The 25,037-nt window shown below is 41.9% G+C and overlaps 1 protein-coding gene across 2 annotated transcripts in view; it reads left to right on the forward strand.

Moving 5' to 3' along the window:
* Positions 1–25,037, forward strand: part of TCF7L2 (transcription factor 7 like 2) — a 774,578-nt gene that overhangs the window by 745,532 nt on the left and 4,009 nt on the right. For both annotated transcript variants that reach the window (XM_068255158.1, XM_068255164.1), the window contains one exon: positions 19,307–19,422. In XM_068255158.1, the coding sequence (XP_068111259.1) occupies positions 19,307–19,421 (115 nt within the window). In that variant the 3' untranslated portion in view covers position 19,422. The remainder of the gene's footprint in view (positions 1–19,306; positions 19,423–25,037) is intronic.

The raw sequence follows: 25,037 nt of genomic DNA on the forward strand, positions 1-25,037 counted from the left end.
AAAAGATGTTTCTTGCATCATTCACCCTCAAAACAAGTGTTGGAAGCTATTTAAGGCCAATTCGAATAGTCAGCTCGAATAGTGAGCTCGAATACCGACTCGAATAGTGAGCTCGAAGTCCGAGGTCGAATCGAATAGTAAAAATTATTCGACTCGAATATTCGACTGACCTCGAATAATTTACTATTCGAATTCGACCAAACTCGAATTTTAAAAAGGGGTATTTGAGCATCACTAGCCAGCAGATTTTCTTCAAAAGTATGATAGTATTTTGCACCATCCATTCATCCTTCTATCTTGCCAAGTGGCCCAGTTCCTGCAGCAGAGGAAAACCCCGACAACGGGACTCTACAACCACCATGCTTTACCGTAGACATTGTGTTCTTTGGATTGTGGTGTGGTTTCTTTTGTTTGTTTGTTTATCGGCAATACTGTTTAGTCCTAATAGTTTGACGATAAAACCTGTTTACTTCTGGCATCAGAATCTTCAGTGTGCATTTAGGTAAGGCTCAGTTGGGACTTAAAGAGACACTGAAGCGAGACTAAATCTCGCTTCAGGTCTTATATATAGCAGGGGCACGTGTGCCCCTGCTAAAACGCCGCTATCCCGCGGCTTAACGGGGGTCCCTTCACCCCCAACCCACCCCCCACAAAAGTTGGTCGTAAAATGGTCGTAGGGAAAACTCTTCCTGGAGGCAGGGCTAACGGCTGCAGCCCTGCCTCCCAGCGCGTCTTTCAGACGCGCATCGCCGCCTCTCCCCCGCCCCTCTCAGTGAAGGAAGACTGAGAGGGGCGGGGGAGAGGCGGAGATACGCGTCTGACAGACGCGCATGGGGCAGGGCTGCGGCGGTTAGCCCTGCCCCAACCAGGAAGCGCTCCCCCGCTGCACGGAGGGGGTTTGGGGGGACAGGGACCCCCGTTAAGTCGCGCTATAGCGGCGTTTTAGCAGGGGCACGCATGCCCCTGCTAGCTATGAGGTCTGAAGCGAGATCTATTCTCGCTTCAGACTCTCTTTAATGTGGCTGGATAGCAGAGCTGGGACAAGGTCCTTCAGCACCCAAGGCTGAGACACCAAAGTGCGCCCCTCCATCCCTCCCACCTAAGCTGTCACACACTGATTGCTATTAGACTAAGAGGGCCACAGGGCCCACAACCTCCCCAACACCTTAATATCTAGTTATCTGGCTTGCAGTCACTGCTATGTATCCCCTTTTCTTATTTCTTTATGCTTCAAACACAATTAGGAATGACAGCTGAATGAATTGTGCGCACCCTCCTACACGGCGCCCTGAGGCTGGAGCCTCTCCAGCCTATGCCTTGGCCTGGCCCTGCTGGATAGTGTACTGGTTAAGGGCTCTGCCTCTGTCACAGGAGACCTGGGTTTGAATCTCTGCTCTTTCTCCTCAGTAAGCCAGCACCTATTCAGTAAGGAAACCTTAGGCGATACACCCTAACACTGCTCCTGCCTACTGAGTGTGCCCTAGTGGCTGCAGCTCTGGTGCTTTGAGTCCGCGAGAAAAGTATGATATAAATATTCTGTGTCTTGTCTACTGCTTTTTTGAGGATTTTTTTTTTTAACCCTTCCACACAAGTCACATGTATGGAGTACTTATAAGATTGTCACGTGCACACAACAACCACATTTTGCCATAAACCCCTCTAACTGTGTCAAAGCTGTCATGAGCCTCTTAGTAGCCTCTCTGACCAGTTTCCGCCTTGCTCTTCCATCCAATTTGATTGAATTGTCTACTGTAGGAAAGGACCTAGCAGTATTCAAACACTTTCCACTTCATAATTCTAGACTTTACTGTGCTGCTAGACGAGGTTGATAAAGCCTTGCAAAATTTTTGTAGCCGTCTCCTGACTTATGCCTGCCCACAACTTTGTCCCTGAGAACTCTTGACAGTTTCTTGCCACCCATAGCTGATTGTTATTGGTTGTTATGCTAAGGCTGGATTTACCGTGGTCAGTTGCACAACGCAGGCGTTAGAATGATTACGGGATTGGAGACTGGACGTAGACTTTCAGAGCATACACGGAGCGAGTTAGAATAACTTGATTAGTTACAACCTTATACTGTGAATAGGTCCGTACAATTGTATGAGCATTGAGTGAACATTCAGAATTGTCATAGGAACTGTGAATAGGTCCATAGAATTGTATGAGCTTTGAGTGAACATTCAGAATTGTCATAGGAACTGTTGGTGTTACATATTTCATTTGGCTGTTGAATTGAATAAAATAATTCTGTGTGTATCAACATTAAAAAACATGAATATTATGAAAGTGGTGGTTCTTTTGTCATATTTTCTTGTATTTCTCGCTGGTAGACTAGGCTTGAAGAGTAGAGAAAACACATTGTATGAAGAAAAGCACTGTGATGGAAAGGATGGAAAGTTGTTAAACAAAAAGCCAATGATTTGAACTGATGTGGCTAAAAAGTGTAGACCAATACCAAAAGTGAAGTGTCTGAGAAAGTTTCCCCAATTCTCTCTCTTCTTTTCTATGGTGTTCACCACAAGCAAAACAAAAATCAATATGTATAGCACAACAAAAAAACAAAACAAATCACCTATTCACACCTGTATACTTCAGACCTTTAAAGCAAATCTAAAGCTGAAAAAAACCTATAAGATTATGGTCTCAATTCACTAAGATCATGCTGGAGATAATAAGGCAAGAGATAACTTACCTCCACACAGTGAGAGAGTTATTTTATCTCTTCATTCCTTAAGTTACCTCTCCTGTAGTTAATTTACCTCCTCTGTAGTTAATTTACCTCCTCTGTAGTTAATTTACCTCCTCTGTAGTTATTTTCACACGCAGTTAATAAACAGCCTGCCTTTAACTCTGGAGTTATTTTAAGGATTGAAGAGTTAACTTAAAGACAGAAGAGTTAACTTTAGGTTTGCCTGAGGTAAAATGTTTCCTGAATACCACATGCCTTATCACCATGGTGATAACTCTAGAAGAGTTATTAAAGACAGGAGATAAGTTTAGTGAATTGAGGCCAATGAGTTTTATGTGTAGTACGGATTAGTAGCAAAGAAAAAAGTCTCATTTTTATTTTGTTATATAGCTTTTTTTTTTTTTTTTTTTTTTTTTACATTGCATCATTCTGTTACAGTTGCAGTTTTAAAAGCACACTCTGTCTTTAAAACAACAACACAAAGCAGAAATAATTACCCTTTGAACTTTCCTGCAGTAATGCTGGGAATAAACCATTAGATTTTTTGGCAGATAGATGTTTCGATAGATAGAGGGAGTGCAGAATTATTAGACAAGTTGTATTTTTGAGGAATAATTTTATTATTGAACAACAACCATGTTCTCAATGAACCCAAAAAAACTCATTAATATCAAAGCTGAATATTTTTGAAAGTAGTTTTTAGTTTGTTGTTAGTTTTAGCTATTTTAGGGGGATATCTGTGTGTGCAGGTGACTATTACTGTGCATAATTATTAGGCAACTTAACAAAAAACAAATATATACCCATTTCAATTACCGTATATTCCGGCGTATAAGACGACTGGGCGTATAAGACGACCTCCCAACTTTTCCAGTTAAAATATAGAGTTTAGGATATACTCACAGTATAAGACTACCCCTCTTCCAACGCACACCAAATTAAAATAAAAATAAAAAAAATCATGTACTGGTGCTATGTATGAACAGATACTGGTGCTGTACTGTATGTGTTACCCAGTATATAACAGTATATAGTCAATTGACTTATTGCATTGGTCAACTCTCCTTAAGTAGACTGGTCAGCTCTCCTTGTCTACCTGCTTGAAAGAACAAAGAGAAATCGAGAGCCCAATATGGTGTAGTATTGTTAAGTTGGTTGTGGTTAAAAGCAAAATATTTAGATATACTCACAAACATGGGTCACCCATAGGCAACCACTTCAAGTGCAGGAGGGGAGTATTAGAACCTGACCCCACTCAGGTTTTTAAGATGTCGCTCCCTGTAGATAGGAAACAGGGTAGCACCCCTCCACCGAGGGTGGAATCGAGATTTAAGCAAGGCTTGGTGTACAGAGACGCCAGAGTAGAATAAAAACGTTTAAAAACCGTCTAAAAGAGGGGGATGTTCAGGTGGACTTACCTCCCTCGAAAATATAAAACTCAATTGAGTCACAATATATCAATACAAATTTTTTTTTATTGAACTCCACTTAGTGCAACGCGTTTCGCAGGTGTGGTCCCGCCTCATCAAGCAAACAGGAGTATAACTCAATGGGTCTAAATGCAGAGACAGAGGCTCACTTCTGCATTTAGACCCATTGAGTTATACTCCTGTTTGCCTGATGAGGCGGGACCACACCTGTGAAAACGCGTTGCACTAAGTGGAGTTCAAAAAAATAATTTTTGTATTGATATATTGTGACTCAATTGAGTTTTATATTTTCAAAGGGAGGTAAGTCCACCTGAACAACCCCCTCTTTTAGACGGTTTTTAAATGTTTTCATTCTACTCTGGCGCCTCTGTACACCAAGCCTTGCTCCTTGCCTACCTGTTTATCAGAGCGGTATGAAAGAATAGATTGCACTCCCTCAGCAGGGAGATCTGAGAGGCGGTAACAGGATAGGGCGTATCACCCGGCAACAATGACACCCGGCGGATAAGACGACCCCCAACTTTTCAGAAGATTTTCAAGGGTTAAAAAGTAGTCTTATACGCAGGAATGTACAGTATTTATTTTTACCAGTGAAACCAATATAACATCTCAACATTCACAAATATATATTTCTGACATTCAAAAACAAAACAAAAACAAATCAGTGACCAATATAGCCACCTTTCTTTGCAAGGACACTCAAAAGCCTGCCATCCATGGATTCTGTCAGTGTTTTGATCTGTTCACCATCAACATTGCGTGTAGCAGCCACCACAGCCTCCCAGACACTGTTCAGAGAGGTGTACTGTTTTTCCTCCTTGTAAATCTCACATTTTATGATGGACCACAGGTTCTCAATGGGATTCAGATCAGGTGAACAAGGAGGCCATGTCATTAGTATTTCTTCTTTTATACCCTTTCTTGCCAGCCACGCTGTGGAGTATTTGGACGCATGTGATGGAGCATTGTCCTGCATGAAAATCATGTTTTTCTTGAAGGATGCAGACTTCTTCCTGTACCACTGCTTGAAGAAGGTGTCTTCCAGAAACTGGCAGTAGGACTGGGAGTTGAGCTTGATGATACCAGCCCAAACCAGTACACCACCTCCACCTTGCTGGCGTCTGAGTTGGACTGGAGCTCTCTGCTCTTTACCAATCCAGCCACGGGCCCATCCATCTGGCCCATCAAGACTCACTCTTATTTTGTCAGTCCATAAAACCTTAGAAAAATCAGTCTTAAGATATTTCTTGGCCCAGTCTTGACGTTTCAGCTTGTGTGTCTTGTTCAGTGGTGGTTGTCTTTCAGCCTTTCTTACCTTGGCCATGTCTCTGAGTATTGCACACCTTGTGCTTTTGGGCACTCCAGTGATGTTGCAGCTCTGAAATATGGCAAAACTGGTGGCATCTTGGCAGCTGCACGCTTGACTTTTCTCAGTTCATGGGCAGTTATTTTGCGCCTTGGTTTTTCCACACGTTTCTTGCGACCCTGTTGACTATTTTGAATGAAACGCTTGATTGTTCGATGATCACGCTTCAGAAGCTTTGCAATCTTAAGAGTGCTGCATCCCTCTGCAAGATATCTCACTATTTTTGACTTTTCTGAGCCTGTCAAGTCCTTCTTTTGACCCATTTTGCCAAAGGAAAGGAAGTTGCCTAATAATTATGCACACCTGATATAGGGTGTTGATGTCATTAGACCACACCCCTTCTCATTACAGAGATGCACATCACCTAATATGCTTAATTGGTAGTAGGCTTTCGAGCCTATACAGCTTGGAGTAAGACAACATGCATAAAGAGGATGATGTGGTCAAAATACTCATTTGCCTATTAATTCTGCACTCCCTGTAATGTCCGTCAGATTCGATCTTATGAGAAATCGAATAGAAAAACGATCGAAAATATCTCATAGAAGTGAATGGAAATTAATTAGAAAAATAAGAAAATCAATCAGACAGTAGATCTGCTGAAAAATCTCATTGTGTATTCCCAGCATAAGACTTTATCACAAGCTGTATGGTCTGCTATTAGAAATGGCTTGGTGTACTTTTTCATGCTGGGAATACACAATGCGTTTTTTTCGGTCGATTTTCCGTCTGATTGTATTCTGGTTCGATTTTCCGATCGATTTCCGATTAGATTCTCTTATCTTTTCTTATCTATTTCCATTCACTTCTATGTGAAATCGATCAGAAAAACGATCGAAAATACGATCGGACGAGTCGGAAATGATCTATCAAACCATCTATCTGATGAAAAAAAAGTATGGTGTATTCCCAGCATCACAGTCACATGCTTTCTCTCGCTGTTTCTTGGCTGTTGAGGTGCAGTAACTTCAGAAAACCCGACTTTAGTGGACCCAGTGGGTCAAAGAGCTCAGAGAAGTTCTTTTTTGCATAGATAATTGAAGTTAACTCCTTCCTGTACTGGAAAACAGTAGGAGACTCCTCTCTTTGCTACTAATGTTCTATTTTTTATTTGTACTACACATACGACTCATTATCTCATAAGTTTATTTTTGCTTCAGGCTTGCTTTAAAGAGAACCCGAGGTGGTATCTAAGCATCCAATTAGCATACAGAGGCTGGTTCTGCATACAATGACCAGCCTCTGTTGCTATACCGTCTCCCCCAGTCTCCCCGCTGCGCTCTGCTATGCCCCATAAATCAATCGCCAGCCGGCTGTTTACATTTGAAGAGTCAGTCTGACACTCCCCTGCCTCCTTCATAGCGCCGGTCCCCGCCCCCGCGTCCCTTCCCTCCAATCAGCGGGGACGGAAGGAACGCGGGCGGAGACCGGCGCAATGGAGGAGGCGGGGGAGTGGCAGACTGACACTTCATATGTAAACAGCCGTCGCCAGCACGGCAATTGATTTATGGAGCACAGCAGAGCGCAGGGGGGAGACTGGGGGAGACGGTATAGCAACAGAGGCTGGTCATTGTATGCAGAACCAGCCTCTGTATGCTAACTGGATTCTTAGAACCCACCTTGGGTTCTCTTTAAGCTACATACAAATCGCAAGATTAAATCGTGTGAAACAACCAATAAGCAACCGTTCCACGATCTAATACAGTAGACGTCAAGCGATGTGAACGACATCAGAAAGAATGCCAAACAATTGTTAACCAACAGGATTGTTAAACGATGGTGGATCTAGGCAAGGTACCATAGACTTTGTGGGAAACATTTTGTAGAGATCACTCCTAGCACTTTGCACGCTGCTGACGATGAACGATTGCCTGCCAATTGTGACCCGTTAGGTCAGTCATTCAGAATGCCCGATCACCATTTTGGAACATTCATTTATTGTTCCACTAATGCGACATTTTTGCTTTTGATGAGTGTAACGATTTTTCCCCCATGTGTACGAGTCTGTAGTTTGGTGAATGGAGTGGCGGGTTTACTTTTATGGACTGATATTAGAAATGGCTTGGTGTACTTTTTAACAGTACAAGTTGCAGAACGCTAAGCTAATGCTCATGATTTGTGACAGTACTACACAGCTAACAGCCAGGGCAGAGAGAGGAGAATTTTACTCTGTGAGATTCTGATATGCGGTTTTGGTGTTTGGGGAAGATGAATCTCTGGAACTCGGGCTAATTCCAGCTACCCTCTGCTAAAAGTGAAAGCTGGTATTTCTTATTGTTAATTGAGCCGCTGTTCTGCTCCTCTAGAGCGCTGAAGGATCCTGTCTTTTGTTGTACCAGATGAAGCCGGTTAGACTCCTTCTGCTCGACAATTATTTTACTTCTCCTTGCAAACACTAAATAGGCAGCAATGAATGTATAGATCAGTGACAGGAACATTCTTGCTGCGCGTTCTGCGCGCCCTGCCTGCATAGTTTCTTTATACTCTATCGCCATCTGCTGCTGAAAGCTGGGACACACATAGAGAAGTCATGGAGCGTAGATAAATGATTTATTTTTATTATCCATTTATATAGCACTAACATTATTTCCTTAGTGTTGTACCTAGCAGGGGCTTAACTACAAATCATGTGATGTGACCAGTGACCACCCCCAGCAAAACTTTCATATGCCCCCCCCCCCCCAGTATATACACCCTTTTCTTCTCCTACCCCTGTTGGCCCTCACTGCCTGGGGGTCCATCTTGCAGGGGTCATAAAAGAAGTGTGGCCCCCATACTCTCCACACTTATAACAAGTGTAGTTACAGAAACACCTGATCTGGAGGAGGACCCCTTTATTGGAGGGAGTAAAGTAGTAGTTGGGGCGCCCTTACACCCCTTGGCCCCCCTGCGGTGGCTGATCCCCTGTAGTTACGCCCCTGATAAGTAGTGATGAGTGAAAATGTTGATATCCCGATTTCCTTTCCGCAAAAATATGTTCAACTTTCTAGCAAAAAAATCCATTGATAATGATTCTATATTACTTTTGCTGTTTTCCTTGGTTTTCTATTGTTTTGATGCTTTTTGTGGGGGTTTTTTCATTTTTTTTTTATTTAAAAAGCATAATCCTCTGTCACTTTAACAGATGTTGTTTACGGGGACCGTGATTGGCTCACAATCAATAAGATGTCCCTCCCTACCACAGTCTTTGCCAGTTTTGGAGAACTATTTAATTAACCAATTACTTTTTGGGGGGTAAAATAAGAGTTTGGGAAAAAATGTGGGGTCTCTAACAATTTACACTTACAATCTTTGTAGTCACTGACTTTTGGGGGCCTAAGGAGTTTAGGGTGCTGAGCGATTGCCCAGTTTGCTCTTAGGGAACAGTTAGCACTGACCCTGCATGTTTTAAGGGTATAGGTGGAAACCTGAGGAACCCAGTAAAGCACAGGTAGGTCATACAAACTCCATGCAGATAGTCAGAACTGGGACAAGGTCCTTCAGCACCCAAGGCTGAGACACCAAAGTGCGCCCCTCCAACCCTCCCACCCCAGCCGACACACACCAATTGCTATTAGACTTAGAGGCACCCCAGGGCCCCCAATACCTTAATCTCTAGTTATCTGGCTTGCAGTCCCCTTTTCTTATTTCTCTCCGCGTCAAACACAATAGGGCAGTGATGGCTAACCTTGGCACTCCAGCTGTGACAAAACTACAAATCCCATCATGTCTGCCTCTCCGAGTTATGCTTAGAGCTATCAGAGTATTGCAATGCTTCATGGGACTTGTAGTTCCACCACAGCTGGAGTGCCAAGGTTAGCCATCACTGCAATAGGGGAATGATAGCTGAGTGAGTTGTGCGCCCCCTCCTACACTGCACCCTCAGGCTGGAGCCTCTCTCGCCTCTGCCTTGGCCTGGCCCTGCATATAGTATCCTGGCAATGTACAGAACTGAAATAAAGGGACTGAGAGCTGGTTTAAAGTGCCTATTCAGTGTAAGTAAAACATTAATTCTGTCTTCTTGCCATGTAAAGTTATAATTACATGCCGGCTCTGTTCCTCCCCAATCCCTTCCGAAACCTCATGTCTACCAACTTCCGGGATGTAGCCCTTCCCACTGCAGGAAAAATGCCATGGTGTTTTATTTCTCGAGTAGAGAAAACACCATGGCGTTTCTTCAGTGGTGCGGAATCCGTCAGATACGGGGTTCCAGGAGATATTTGGGAGGAACACAGACGGCAGGTAATTATACCTTTACATGACAAGATGATACAATGAACTTGTAACTTATACTGAATAATACTAAATACTGAATAGGCTCTTTAAAGCAGTAGGATCAGCCATACTATGCCAGTAAAAAAAAACCACATATATAAGTAGATAAATACTTGATCTACTTACATAACACATGTATTATACTGTCCACGTTTTGATTTCAGTGAATGTTATACAGATGATGAGAATTCTGTTCCTGATGGGGGCCATGTCTTTTGCCCACAGTTAAGGCTGAGTCGCCTCAGCCTTGCTTGTAAACACAAGTGAGTAGGGGATCAGGTTTCAGATAAGCAGCAGACAGGGAAATAAAGGGAAGAGGAGGAATATATTATAGATAAAAAGAACCCCCAGCATGCAATTCTTTGGCACGACTACTAAAGGGCCAGTGCTCCTTAAGTATGTGATAACTCCAAATAATAACAGAAAAAGTTTTGAAAGTTTTGAATGCATGATTAGCATCTCTATCACTTAATACACTCAGACCAGTTGCTGTTGAAATTTGATTTTTATGGTGACGATACCGCTTTAAGGGACACTGTGACCTCTACTTAGCGGTGCTAGCATAACACATATACTTACACATCAGATGTCAAAGTACTCATAAGAAGATATCCTCAAAATAGCTTTTTTAATTTATGTTTTTTGTTTATTTTTTGTGTGCATGCAATCACATGACTCCTGTTGCTTTAGTGTGGTGGAACCTTCTAGGGAAGAATCCTCCTTTATTAAAGATGCAGCTGACCTTTAAGTTGAACTTTACTTTTTTTGAGAGATAAACATTTCCTTCATTTCAGCCCTAAACATTGCTAGGATAGATAGCAAACATGAGTTTAGTTTGTCTACTTGTTTTAATGTGTGTATGAATATACAGCTACTAATTGGTTGGAGCACGCGACTGCCTGAATTTTTGTCTGGCCAGGGAGTTGAATTCATGACCTCATGCTTCACATGCAGAGGCAGTACCTCTTCACCTAATTAGCTGACTAGCTGCCTGGATCTGATTTGCTGCCCTGCTCTGCATGGTGCTAGGGGAGAGAGAGGGGGCTGTCTGCTCTGCTTGCCACCCACTACTAAAAACATTACTGTGGGGGTGGTGGGTTTGAGGGATCCATTAGGCTGCCTGCTTGGAATTTAAATTCTTGGGGGGGGGGGGGGGGGGATTCAGGGGATCACTGGGCCACAACCACTAGGAATACTGTGAGGGGATGGGGGACCCCTTGTTCTTTTTTTTTTTTTTGCTCCAAGGCCCCATTTCACCTTGAAAAGCCCCTGCATAAATGTGTACATGTGAGATGCCTGATCTGCTAAGATACCATCATTACTATATATTTATATACCTCTGACATGTTCTACAGCACTTCCCAGGGTCAATAGTCATGTCATTGACTGTCCTCATAGGAGCTCACACATCTAATCCCTATTAATATTATTATTATTATGCTTTTATATAGTGCTGAGATACTCCACAACACTTTCCAGAATACGCTGAATAATTTATGTCACTAATTGTCCCTCAGAGAAGCCACTATGGTGTGGGCCAACGTGAAGCCTATTAACCTAACAATGTAAAGTAATTTGTTTTCAAGGTAACCTGTAATATGAATTTACCGTAGCTGTCTTAGTACACTTGCATCCATACATACACTGATTACCTTGGTACTGGGCAAAGAAGCAGCAGCACATTAAGCTTGCTCAGGGCTGCCATCAGAAATTTCAGGGCCCCGTACTTAGCAAACCTACAGGGCCCCCACCTCACGCCAAATAACAATCTGATAGGTAGATTGTGTGGGGGCAGAACCACGGTATGTGGGGTAGAGTCATAGCAACTTGCCTGACATCCATAACACCCTCCCCCTGCATTGATGCGTGTTCACCGATCGCACAACAGGGAAGAGGGAGCTGACCACACAACTCCTGTTTGCCATGGTAGAATTGCCAGCAGAGGCTTGAGTGGCACTGCCACTGTTTGGGCCCCAGACCCTTCCTGGGCCCCATACTACTGTCCCTCTTGTACCCCCCTGATTGCTGCCCTGATGTTTTCTTTACTACATCCCAGCAAGGAGAATTTAGATACTTCATTTCAAACCATTTCGGTCATCAATAAACCTTATGTTACTTCTCTTGATTATCACTCATATCTGTTATGTTCCAAATATTCACTCCTACAGAATTCCACAGCTGTGCATGTGCATCAACTAACATTACTCTGCACTACACTGGTATGCATGCCATTGTCTTCTTTGTTTTTGTGCGCATATGTGCATTGCACCTGCATGGGCACTGGCCCAATGTTCTAAAATTAGAACTTGGATTTTTTTTATGGCTCTGCAGTGATACGTGTAAGTAGATTTAATCTGATGCACTACAAGAAATAAGTAAATAATAATAAAATATAAAATAAACACACACAAAAATCTATTTCTAGAATGTGTAGACACACACACACGCTTTGATTAAAGAATCATATAAAAATAAAGACGACCAGTGGATTACTCTAAACCAACATTACTGATTTAAAAAAAAAATAAAAAATTTTTTAGCTTTCCTTTATTAAAATAATTAGAAGCTGCAGTACTGTGTTAAACATTTTCTTTATACAAACATCCTCACACGAAGTGGTTTCAGGTGCTTTTTTTTTCTTTTTTTTTGTAGCTTTTTGGAGGGGAACAGTTGGCAGAAATCTTTGTCTGCTAGCAGAGTTTTGCCAAGGTCCTCCAGCGCTAAAGGCTGAGACACCAAAGTGTGCCCCTCCACCCCTCCCTCCCTCCCCAGCCGTCACACACTGATTGCTATTAGACTAAGATGTGCCCCAGGGCTCCCAACCCCCCCCACCCCCCAAACACCTTCATCTCTAGTTATCTGGCTTGCAGTCACTGCCATGTATCCCCTTTTCTTATTTCTCTCTGCTTTAAACACAATAGAGGAATGATAGCTGAGCGAGTTTTGCGCCCCCTCCTACACTGCGCCCTGAGGCTGGAGCCTCTCTCACCTCTGCCCCGGCCCTGCCCTGTCTACTAGTCTAGCAAAGTGAACTTATACTCCTAAAAGCTATTCTTGCATCGGCCTGGAGGGGGAATAGTCATTAAAGCCGCTGGGAAATTTGCAATAGCAGGGTGAGCTATTTTTCGGCTTCAACCGGCACCCAAATCTCCCAACACTTTTTCTGTGTGAATGCAGGGCGGGGGAATTTTCACATATAGGGGTGAGTTCAATGAGTGATTTTTTTTTTCTTTTATCTTATTGTATTTTTTTTTTTTTTGATGTACCTGAAGTGCAAGATAAACATTGAGAAAGAGGTCATGAGTAGCCAGTGCTATCTAATAAGTTTTTACTAGCGTTGAAAATGCCGTATTCAGATGAACAATACGGACTTCAGAGTTTTATGTTGGGGGTCTTTGCTCCTTCCATACGCCTGTCCTCCACAGACTTTTCAGCTTGTACTGAACAGTTCACGGCCGGTTCTAGGTGAAATGGGGCCCTGGGGCAAAGAACAACAAGGGGGCCCCCTAGTCGACAGTCCAGTTTCAAACACACACACTGTACACACACACACTGCTTTAATTAGTATTATTAAAGTTTGTCCGACCGTGACATGCATGACATCTGTCTTCTTACCGAGATGCGTGCAGTCACGAATCATTCTGGCCGCCATACGATCCACCTGAGCGCCTTCTCCCTCCTCGCAGGCATGGACGTACTGATGTGACGTTGCATGCCTGCGTCACGTAGAGGACATCGCTGCTTCCCTATGCAGAGTCCCGAGCAGAGTGTAAATGAGAGGTTACTTATCCGGCTCTCTGCATTCCACTGACCAGATCTCCCTTCAGCCTGTGGCATCCTAATACTTGGGGGTACCTCAAACTTATTAATATTCAGGGTACCTCTGGCTTTCTAATACTAAGGGACATCCGTGGCTACCTTAGATGGGCATGGGAAGTAGGGGAGAGGTTAAAGCCGGGCCGGCCAGCACACTTGCAGTGTGGTTTGATGGGGGTTTGTGAATTAGCGGAGGGCGGAGTCTAGGGTGCCAAAACATCTGTGCTTATAGTCTCCTGTGATGTAAATCCGGGTCTGGTACCTGTTTAGAGATACTTTTCTGCTCATGTAGTTGAGGGTTAAATCAGAATAAATCTTCTCCTTAAAGTGAATCTGAAGTGAAAATAAAGTTATGAGATAAGGAATTGTATGTGTAGCACAGATGATTAATAGAACATTAGCAATGTAGAAAAGATTCTCATATTTTTATTTTCAGTTTTATAGCTTTATTTTTAAGATTCCATCAGATTGTCACAGTGCTTGTTAAGAATCCACACTCTGCCTTTTAAGCTTAAAAAGATACAGACGTAATGACCATTTGAACTTTCATGCAGTAAAAGTTCAATATCTCCCTTTACCCTGACCGATATCAGGTGTGTACCTTCTATTTACTTTAGGAATACCAACTCAATTGGACAAGCTGTTTTTATGCATAGATAAATCTCAAGTTTTTTTTAACTATTGCAGTACTGGAAAACAGAAAGGGACTTTAAACTATTTATTTGTATGTGTTTATCTCATCATTTCACATGTCATTTCAGATACACGCTAATGCTTTATAAGTACAAATAGATAATTTTCTATCATGCAGTAATCCATTAATAAGGCCTAAACCTTTTGGACACTTTATTGTAAACATCAGTAGAATGAAGTGTATAATGCATTTTTGCATTATAAAGGGTTAGTGTACTTGAAGTTAAGTGAGCTTAAAACAGGACCCTCATCAATAATGCAATATGACTGCATTTCTTTATGTTATTCCTTTCTCTAAAATATAAGCCTATTGACTTCATGACATACAGTATAAGCTGTAGATTTGATTATACCAGCACTTCAATACACACGAAGTACAGTAAATAGGCTGGTGATGACTATTTTTTGTCATACAAACAATGGCCAGAATTCACTAAGCATATCTCCTTTCTTTAATAACTATCCTGTCCTGTTTTGCTATTCTCACCATGCTGTTAATCATTTAGTATTCACTAAGCAGTTTACCTCATGCAAACCTTGACAATATAGACAGACCATATTCGCCCTACCTCTCAAGCCCGCTGTCTGGGTGTCACCCTGGACTCCGCACTCTCCTTCACTTCCCACATCCAAAACCTTACAAAGTTCTGCAACTTCCACCTTCGTAACATCTGTAAGATTCGCCCTTTCCTGACCTCTGCCACCACCAAACTCCTCATCCATGCCCTCATAATTTCCCGCCTTGACTACTGCAATGCCCTGCTGTCTGGTCTCCCTATGACCCGAACAGCCCCACTGCAGTCCATCATGAATGCGGCAGCCAGAATTATCCACTGCTCCCATCGCTCCACCACGGCAGATCCCCTCCTAGAATCCCTCCACTGGCTTCCTATCCAGTCCAGAATCAGATTCAAGATACTGTGTCTGACCTACAAATCTGTCCACAAAACCTGTCCAACCTACATTTCTGATCTTACTCAGAGGTACACACCTAGCCGCTCACTCCGCTCTTCCAATGAACTTCGCCTAACCGCCCCCCGCATCACCCAGTCCCATGCACACCTCCAGGACTTCTCAAGAGCTGCTCCAACACTGTGGAACTCCCTACCTCCACCCATTAGGGCAGCCCCCTCCTTCAACATCTTCAAGAAAGCCCTCAAAACTCACCTTTTCACTCTGGCCTACTACCCCTCACAAGTGCTCTAAACCCACAGCTGAACTCTGGTCTCCTACCTCTCGTGTCCCTACCTCTTCCTTTAGATTGTAAGCCTTTGGGCAGGGTCCTCCTCCTTTTGTGTCCAACCTGATCATGCACCTCCATTACTGTGCACCCATGCTAGGCATCTGAGTGAACCTAACTTGCCTAATCTCCATGCTCCCATCCAGTGACTGACTAAGCATTACCTTGTACTAATACTGTGCTGTGTGATCTGGTTTTCTTGTATTCCTGTATTGTCATATTGCTGTATGTCACCCCTAAATATTGTCTGTAACCTAAATTAATGTTCAGCGCTGCGTAATATGTTGGCGCTTTATAAATACAATAAATAAATAAAATAAATAAATATACTCTGTACAGCGTTGTGTAATATGTCAGTGCTATATAAATAAAATAAAGTGTGTGAAGAATTATCACCTGGCCTCAGCTGTTAAGAGGAGTGTTACTAGAGACTGCAATGTAAAACGGAGGATTCTGTGCTGTTTGCTTTTTTTTTTTTTTTTTTTTTTTTTTAGCATTTTATGCAGAAGGGGACTCTGTATAGAGAGAAATACACACATCAGGTACACAGAGAGGGAGGAGAAGAGAGACATCAAGCGTATGAACACACACACACACACCTACACACCTACACACCTACACACACACCTACACACCTACACACACACCTACACACACACCTTCACACACCTTCTCTGGCTGCCATACACAAGCTGCAGGCTGGCTGTAATCTCAGTGGCAGGGGAGGCAGCAGAAGGGGTGGAGCTACATTCTGTCTGCGTGTGCTCCTCCCCTCCCTATTTACTGTGTGTGAAAATAACTACAGAGGTAATAACTTAAAGAGGAACTCCAGTGAAAATAATGTAGTAAAAAAAGTGCTTCATTTTTACCATAATTATGTATAAATGATTTAGTCAGTGTTTGCTGATTGTAAAATCTTTCCTCTCCCCGATTTACATTCTGACATTTATTACATGGTGACATTTTTACTGTGGGCAGGTTATGTAGCTGCTCCTAGCTGTTTTGGTTGTTAGAGACAGCTGTAAACAGCTAATTCCTGTCTGTGAACATTGTTACATTGTGGCAGTTTGCCCACAGTACCGCGGTACTCAGAGCTTCTTGTGGGAGGGATTTCAGCACAAAATCAGTCATACAGCGCCCCCTGATGGTCTGTTTGTGAAAATCATTATATTTCTCATGTATAAGGGGGTATCAGCTACTGATTGGGATAAAGTTCAATTCTAGCTTGGAGTTTCTCTTTAAGGACTAGAATGATAAAATAACACTCTCACTGTGAAAACTTATCACAAGGCAAGCCTTTTAACACTTCAAATACACATCGATGTGCGGTCATAAGTTTTCACTCTCCTTATTATCACCAGCATGATCTTAGTGAATTGTGGCCAATGATGGTGCAAGCTTTTACTTTTTACCAGAGACCTTTAACCACTTCAGCCTACAGCCCATTTTATCTTAATGCCAAAAGCCATTTTTACCCATCAGCGCTCCTTCCATTCATTTGGCCATAACTTTATCACTGCTTCTCACATGTGAATGATCTATATCTTGTTGGAGTTTTTGTTTGCCACAAATTAGGCTTTTTGTGGGTGATACTTGTTCATTTTCTATTCATTTTATAGGCAAAACAAGAAAAAAAAAAAGAAAAAATACACTATTTCTCCAATTTCATCCTCTGTAGTTTTAAAATAAACAGTGCTACTGTAAAAAACCCATTAGTCCCGGCTATCACAACATTTAACCACTTTACCCCCACCCGTACGAATTTCTCCGTCCCTTTTTCCATCCTTTAACCCCCAGGGACAGAGAAATCCGTACTTTCCGCGCTCCCGTCGCTGCCCGCGCTCCCGCTCGTAAACACTTCGCCCGCCGCTAGTAAACACGCCGCCGCCCGCTCGCCTGGAGATCAATGAACAGGAAAATCCATTCCCGTTCGTTGATCTAAGCCCCACAATGATCCTCTGCTCTCCGATGGGCAGCGCGATCACTGTGAAAAAAAACAAAACACTCACAGCCTCCTACTACTTCCTGCGAGCGTCCGAGCGCCAAACATTGTGATAGGGACATAATTTAAATGGTTTTATAACCAGGACAAAAGGGCAAATAAATTTAATGGGTTTTAATTACAGTAGCATGCATTATTTAAAAACTATAATGGCCGAAAACTGAAAAATAATTAATTTTTTTCCCACATGTTTCCTATTTTCCCATTAAAACACATTTAGAATAAAATAATTCTTGGCATAATGTCCCACCTAAAGAAAGCCTAATTGGTGGCGGAAAAGACAAGATATAGTTCATTTCATTGCGATAAGTAATGATAAAGTTATAGACGAATGAATGGAAGGGGCGCTGAAGGGTGAAAATCGCTCTGGTGCTCAAGAGGTAAAACCCCTCAGTGGTGAAGTGGTTAAATTACGTTCCTAGTACATTGTATGGGGGCAATATAATATTTGGAAGTAAAGGTGTTTTTTTCTGTTTCTTTTTTTCTTGGGGGGAGGGGGGGGGGAATTATGTCTGGTCAATTGCAAGCCCTTATGTACTTATATAGCAGTAATATGATGGCATACATGTAAAAAAACAAAAAACAAAAAAAAGTTGAGTCCCTAAGATGAATATTAATGTTTTGTTTTGTTTTTTAACGTGATTGTTTGGTAACTGAGGTGGAGAGGAGGAGCCTTTGGAAGGGATTCATTGTAGTATTTTAATTATTAAAAATGTTTGGTGTATGCAATTTTACTTTTCTGGTTTATCAGGAAGTGTGTGTGTGTGTGTGTGTGTGTGTGTGTGTGTGTGTGTGTGTGTGTGTGTGTGTGTGTGTGTGTGTGTGTGTATATATATATATATATATATATATATATATATATATATATATATATATATATATATATATATATATGTATATATATATATATATGTATGTATGTGTATATATATATATATACATTATTTTTTTTTTTACTTTACATACGTTGCGACATTATGACTGGACATGGCCCCTGATCGGGGTCATGTCCATTCACTCCAGGCACTGCAATTAGTTTGGAGAACCCTTCGTTCCCTTCCCCAATCACCGCTACGGAAAAGCCGCCTGGGTAATGGCGGACATGCACGCGCACCTGCCGCTCTAATACGGGAAGTGTTTCAGCATACAGATAGCCCACAGCGCTGTCTATCTGGATGACTGGTTAATCAGTAATGTAAGTATAGTTAATCAGAGCATCATTTTATTGTAAACACACAGGTAGAAATACGGTAACACTATAAAGAAGAACTGTAACAACATATAGTAGAATGCAGTAAATGTATTCATCATAACCACTTTTACATTAAATACCCTGGTTTCAGAATCAGAAACACTTCCTATAGTTATATATTGCTGTACATTGGTTTGTAACCCTTCCCTCCCATGATGATTGAGTGGCATCCCCCCCCCCTCCCCGAGCATGCTGGGAAACCAGAAGCGATCTTTTCTACTGGCTTTAGACCTGTCAGGAAATTCCACAGAGCTGCACCTGGCAGGAGTAAAAGTGTTGCCACCTGTGATAAGTTTTGTTCAAAAATAAATTGGGGAGAATAAATATTTTGTGATGGACAAACACTGTCTATTATTATTATTATTATTATTTATTATTATTATTTAGTATTAATATAGTGTTGACAGTACAGAATATATTGTCTTGCCACTTAACTGTCCCTCAGAGGAGCTTACAATCTAATCCCTACCTTAGTAATATGTCTATGTATATATCGTGTAGTGTATGTATCATGGTCTAGGGCCAATTTAGGGGAAGCCAATTCATTTATTTGTATGTTTTTAGGATGTGGGAGGAACACGGGGTGCCTGAAGGAAACCCACACAGATGCAGGAAGAACATACAGACTCTGTACAGAAAGTGCCTAGGCTGGGGTGTGAACTGGGGACCAGCGCCGTAAGGTGAGAGTGCTAACCACTACGCCACTGTGCATTTATAATCTAATATTGTAAAATAAATAAAAAGTAAGCAGTTTTATAAATATGTTATTTTGTCTACAGTTCCTCGTTAAGATGTCTGTAGTTATAACACAGAGATATCTGTTGCAGGTGGAGTCACCCTTTAAGTGGTAATCTTTAGTGGATGGAATTCCCTGTCAGCCTGTGGGATTCCTCGGCCACCCAATTAAACCAGCGGGCTGTGCTGAGAGGAGCGGGTTACTGCTTAATCAGCCAGTTGTTATCAGAGGAGCACAGGCCTATTTAACACCAATTTAATGAGAGTAATTAAGATACAGTTGCTGCCTTTGTCTCCAGCTGTGAATTGTAATTTGTTTGGGAAGCTGTGTGGCATCTATGTTGTGTTCTAGGAATAAATAGCAGCCCAACAGGGCAGTCATTCTGCTCACATTGTAGAAGCAGAGACGGGTCCTCCAATTATACTCTGTCACAATCAGCTTATACATGACTGGGGATGCATTCACTATTATCCTAGCTAGATAATAAATTTGGGTACTTCAAGTTCATGTACAACCCATTTCAACGCTGGTTATTAGACTCAGCAACAGATATGTGTTTGGCAAAAAGCTGAACCTTTACTTTCAAAATGATCTAATGTAGATGTTTTACCAGCCTGAAGAGGCGGAACTATAGGAGGAGCAGACCCTGCAGTTGCAGTGAGGCCCTGAGCAGTGGGAGGGGCCCGACTTCCAACGGTACATCCACACTGTGCGTGTTGTGTTTGCTAATAATACTGCATATGAGCTGACTGCCTATACAGTCGTATGGGCATGTTCACTTCTCTGCAAGATACAGAGATGAGAACATGCCCATACAATTGTATGGGATGTGAGTTCACATGTAGTATTGTTATTATTATTATTTAGTTTGTATATAGAGACGACGTCTTCCGCAGCGCTGTTCAGAGCGTATAGTCTTATAATTTAACTGTCCCTCAGTGGGGCTCACACTCTAATCCCCACCATAGTCCTACGTCGATATATGTATTGTGTAGTGTATGTATCATAGTCTAATGCCGTTTTAAGGGAAGGCCATATAATTTATCTGTATATTTTTGGGGAGTGGGAGGAAACCAGAGCGCCCAGAGGAAACCCACACAGACATGGGAAGAACATATAAACTCCGTGCAGATAGTGCCTTGGCTGGAATTTCAACCAGGGACCAATCGCTGCAAGGCAAGAGTGCGAACCACTACGCCACCGTGCTGTGCAATGCGCATAGTAAGGGATTGTTTTATTGCCAGAGCTGTAAGTGCATTGCATTGTGCTGTGAATTGTTCATAAAAGCCAACAGTTAAATTACTCCCCCTCACCCATCTCAACCATATTTTGCCACCTCCCCTTTTTCATGATAAAATACAATCCTTCCATAGTCCAGTTTCTCTCAAAATAGCACCCAATTCAAAATATTCTTCTCACTCCAGGCACTATTTTGGTAAAAGAGGTGCCCTGGTATGTGAAAAAAGCTTTTAAAAACAGTTTAAAAGGTAATGAGGTAGCTTACCTCAATGATGACAAAATCTTTGTAACAACAAAAGATTTTATTTAGTGATATCACAGGCATCGCGTTTCGCGGGTCTGAGGCAGCTTCCTCAAGCCTCTGACTTCTCACTCCAGGGCCCATATGCAATAGGTAAAATATTCACACCTTGCTGTAATAAAATATAAAATATAATACAATGCTTTTTAAACCAGCAGCAAGCAAGAAAATACTCAAAATAGTTATGGCTTATACTTTTTCACCTACTTAAGAGTAACTTTTCAATTATAAAATGGTTAAAAGTTATTTTAAAGAGACTATGAAAATTATCTCCTATGAGATAATTCAGGAGAAAAAGTAAATTGCATATGGGCCCATGTCTTAGAAACCTCCACTCCACCCAACCCCATCAGTTGTTACCCTTTAGTTCCTTACTGTTAAAGCCTCTCCATGCAATATTCTTGCACACCTTCCTTCAGAGAGAACACACACACACACACACACACACACACACACACACACACACACACACACACACACACACACACGTTTATAACATTAAAAACTATTGCGACTCCCTAGCAAATATGAATAAGACAAGACAAGACAAGACAAATAACATTTATATTGCGCTTTTCTCCTTGCGGACTCAAAGCGCCAGAGCAGAGCAGCAGCCACTAGGGCGCGCTCTATTGGCAGTAGCAGTGTAAGGGAGACTTGCCAAAGGTCTCCTACTGAATTAGTGCTGGCTTACTGAACAGGCAGAGCCGAGATTCGAACCCTGGTCTCCTGTGTCAGAGGCAGAGCCCTTAACCATTACACCATCAGCCAACTGCTACACACCACCTTCACCACATTGTACCCAATTTGTATCCCCCAACCCCAAAGTGAAAAGAAAAGCCAAATCCTTTCCTAATGAAGTCCAATGCCAAAACTGGTGCTAAGAAACCTGTGCCATAATCACAGAGCAGAGATGCGGTTCTGGCACCTGCAGCTTCAGCAATGAGATTTTATCATGGTTGAGCACCAATGTAGTTTGGGTACCATTGGTTTTGATGCACCAATTATGTAAATGCAACACTAGTCACCGATCCAGCTTCGGGACTACCCTACCACTGGATCCACCTACTGCTGGTGAAGGAGAGTTGTACATAAGGTCCGTTGAGCAGGAAGACTATGGTTGGGTTGGGTTGGGGGCGAGTATGGCTGGACTTTGAGTCAAGAAATACAGAGGAATTTGAGAACCCACTGCAGCTCAGCTTTCAGTGCTGCGGAGGTGCTGGAAACTGCAGCCTTACTTACCTTTTAGCTGTGATTAAATATTCAGCAGGAACACTTTAAAGTCTATTTAGGAAGTCTTGTTGAAGGAAAGTGTAAACACACATTCATTCTGAGATAGGCAATTAGACAAAGTCTTTAATTTATGTCTCACAAGACAAAGTAGCAAACTCGTCTGGGCTCATATTTCCTCATAAAGAAGAACATGAAATTTACTTCAGATGTCACCTCCTGTCTCCTCTCCCCTGAAAAGCAGCCGAGGAGGCCATTAATACTAATTTCTCTTCCTCCCAAAAGGTTGCAGAGCATTTGTCTTAGTCTGGCTGTGTGCAGTGGCTGGGTTTGGTCAGGCATGCAGAATTCTACTCCGGGAGATGGACAACAATGCCAGTGATTCGCATTCTGTTCATTCCATTTTGTGTGGCTGAAAAATTCTAGTGCCGCTGCTGAGGTCAGTGCTGATGACCTGTCCTCCTGAAGTGATCCCTAATGATATGTTCTCCTGAAATGATCCCTAATGGCCTGTCCCTCTAAGGTGATCTCTAATGACCTGTCCTCCTGAGGTGATCCCTAATGATCTTTTTTCTCCTGAGGTGATCCCTAATGACCTATCCTCCTGAGGTGATCCCTAATGACCTCTCCTCCTTTTGAATGCTGCATGCATACTCTCCATTTCCTCAGAAAGCATTGTAGAACTTCCAACTCTTTCGACGCTTGTGGCTTGAAAGCCTATTTTTCTCTCACGTGAAATTGGAAAAAACAAACTGAGTGCCACACATTCTCAAAATACGTGCAGATTTTGCCTCCCCAGACACTTTTCCTAAGTACCTGTACCTTCCTCTTCACCCCAAATACACATTTCTAATGCTGAGGACTTCACTATGTGTCTGGAAGATCACTAAGTTGTTGCAGCCAAGAAGCAGGGAAAGGAGAGAACCCTTACTATGTAAACTTCTTATTAGGCTCTTAAAAGTCTGTGTTGGTGAGTGTGTCAGGTTGACTGGGTATGAGTAAGTAGCTGCTAGTCAATGAGGAGGCTGGGGCTTCATAGATCAACAGTTAAAATATACAAACACATTTTTTATTAGTTCTTTTTTTTAAAGGTGGATATTCACTCTTCTGATAAATTTGCGATAAACACAATAGATCCCGAAAGCATTGCCATGCGTTATCCGTGTATCTTCACATACAGTGAAGCATACGGTCATTGAAAAGTATGCCTTACTGTAGCAGTTAACACATGGGCTTAGCAGTGTGCCGCACTCCGTTGTACCACAATGTACCCATCCCACTGTGAACGTTGTATTGGTGGCGCATTGCAGTGCGGTGAGCTGCGCTACAGAATGGTTTTTATGCCGCACCGCAATACATCACTGCGAACGTGGTCTCTTTGCCCAAATCAATATAGCCCACTATTTATTATGCAATTAAATATTTGAACAATGCATACAAAAAGAAAAATATAGATTTAAATCCTTTAGTAAGGTGGCTGCATTGTAAGCAAAAGAGGAGGTGTCCGCATCACCTGCAATACCTTGGGACAGGTCCTCTCTCCTTTAAAAAAGAAGGGTAACGCCCGCGATACTAGTGAGGTCTATCCTTAGGGGATTGTCTGTCTCTCCTTTGCCAAGCTGCCCTGCTTTACCATTCGTCCATGCTGAGCTAAGTATCTTTTACACTATTCTCTACAGTACTTGTGCACTTTTATCTCTATAGTCTGCTTGCATGTTACTTCAGAGGTTGTTATCATAACTTTGGTGGTGTTCATAGGCAATTAATTACTGTAATTGTTAATATTTATTCTCATAGCATGAGCACTTTTGCATTTGATTGTTATGGAAGCATATGGTATTTTTTCACTGTATTCCTTTTAAAGTCACATATTTTTGCATTCATTGAGCATCATTTTTAAGGTCACATATTTTTGTATTTATTGAGCTTCATTTTAAGGTCACATATTTTTGCATTCATTGAGCATCATTTTTAAGGTCACATATTTTTGTATTTATTGAGCTTCATTTTAAGGTCACATATTTTTGCATTAATTGAGCGTTACTTTTGCATATGTTCACTTGTATTATATTACACTTTATTGCAGGGTACTGAACTCTGGTTAAGCCATCCTGGAAGCTCATTATTAAGCCTGTAGGGTTTGGTGCATTAAAAACTGTGTAGTAAATGTATACGTATTCAGAATATTTTGTGGTTGCTATTATTATTTATTGGCAAAGGAATGTTATGAAGTCACATTCACAGTGCCACGTTGCGGAGCTGTGTTATAAAGTCTTATAACGCAGCTTACCACACTGCAATGATAATCCTATGTGACGTTCACAGTGTGACGTTAAAATCGTGTTAAAAAATGTTGCGTTGTGGTAACTCACTGCTTGCAGTGCGTTACCTCTCAAAGCAGACACGTTGCCACTTTAATGACGTATTAAAACACAACGACCCACTGTGCATATGCTGAGCTTTTAAATGGTTTTAATATTTTTTTGAATTATCATGAGTGTCACTCATATTGAATTATGGATCATGTTGTAATAAAGATCATTTATATAATGTTTTCAAATATCTGGAGTGGTGCTTTTTCTAAAAGGTTTTCTTTGTTATTTGTGGTAATGTTGTGTTTTTAAATGTGCACAGAAGCAAATTCACTGTTTGCTCATTCAGAATGCTAGGAGCACACTCGGCAAACTTCACGGTGTTTTTGCCTTGCACATAATGATAATATAATGCAAAATGCACATAATGCTTCCCAATGCACAATAACCGTGCACTGGGAGCATTGTGTAGTTTTC

This window comes from Hyperolius riggenbachi, chromosome 10 (genome assembly GCF_040937935.1).
Source record: "Hyperolius riggenbachi isolate aHypRig1 chromosome 10, aHypRig1.pri, whole genome shotgun sequence".
NCBI classification, from domain to species: domain Eukaryota; kingdom Metazoa; phylum Chordata; class Amphibia; order Anura; family Hyperoliidae; genus Hyperolius; species Hyperolius riggenbachi.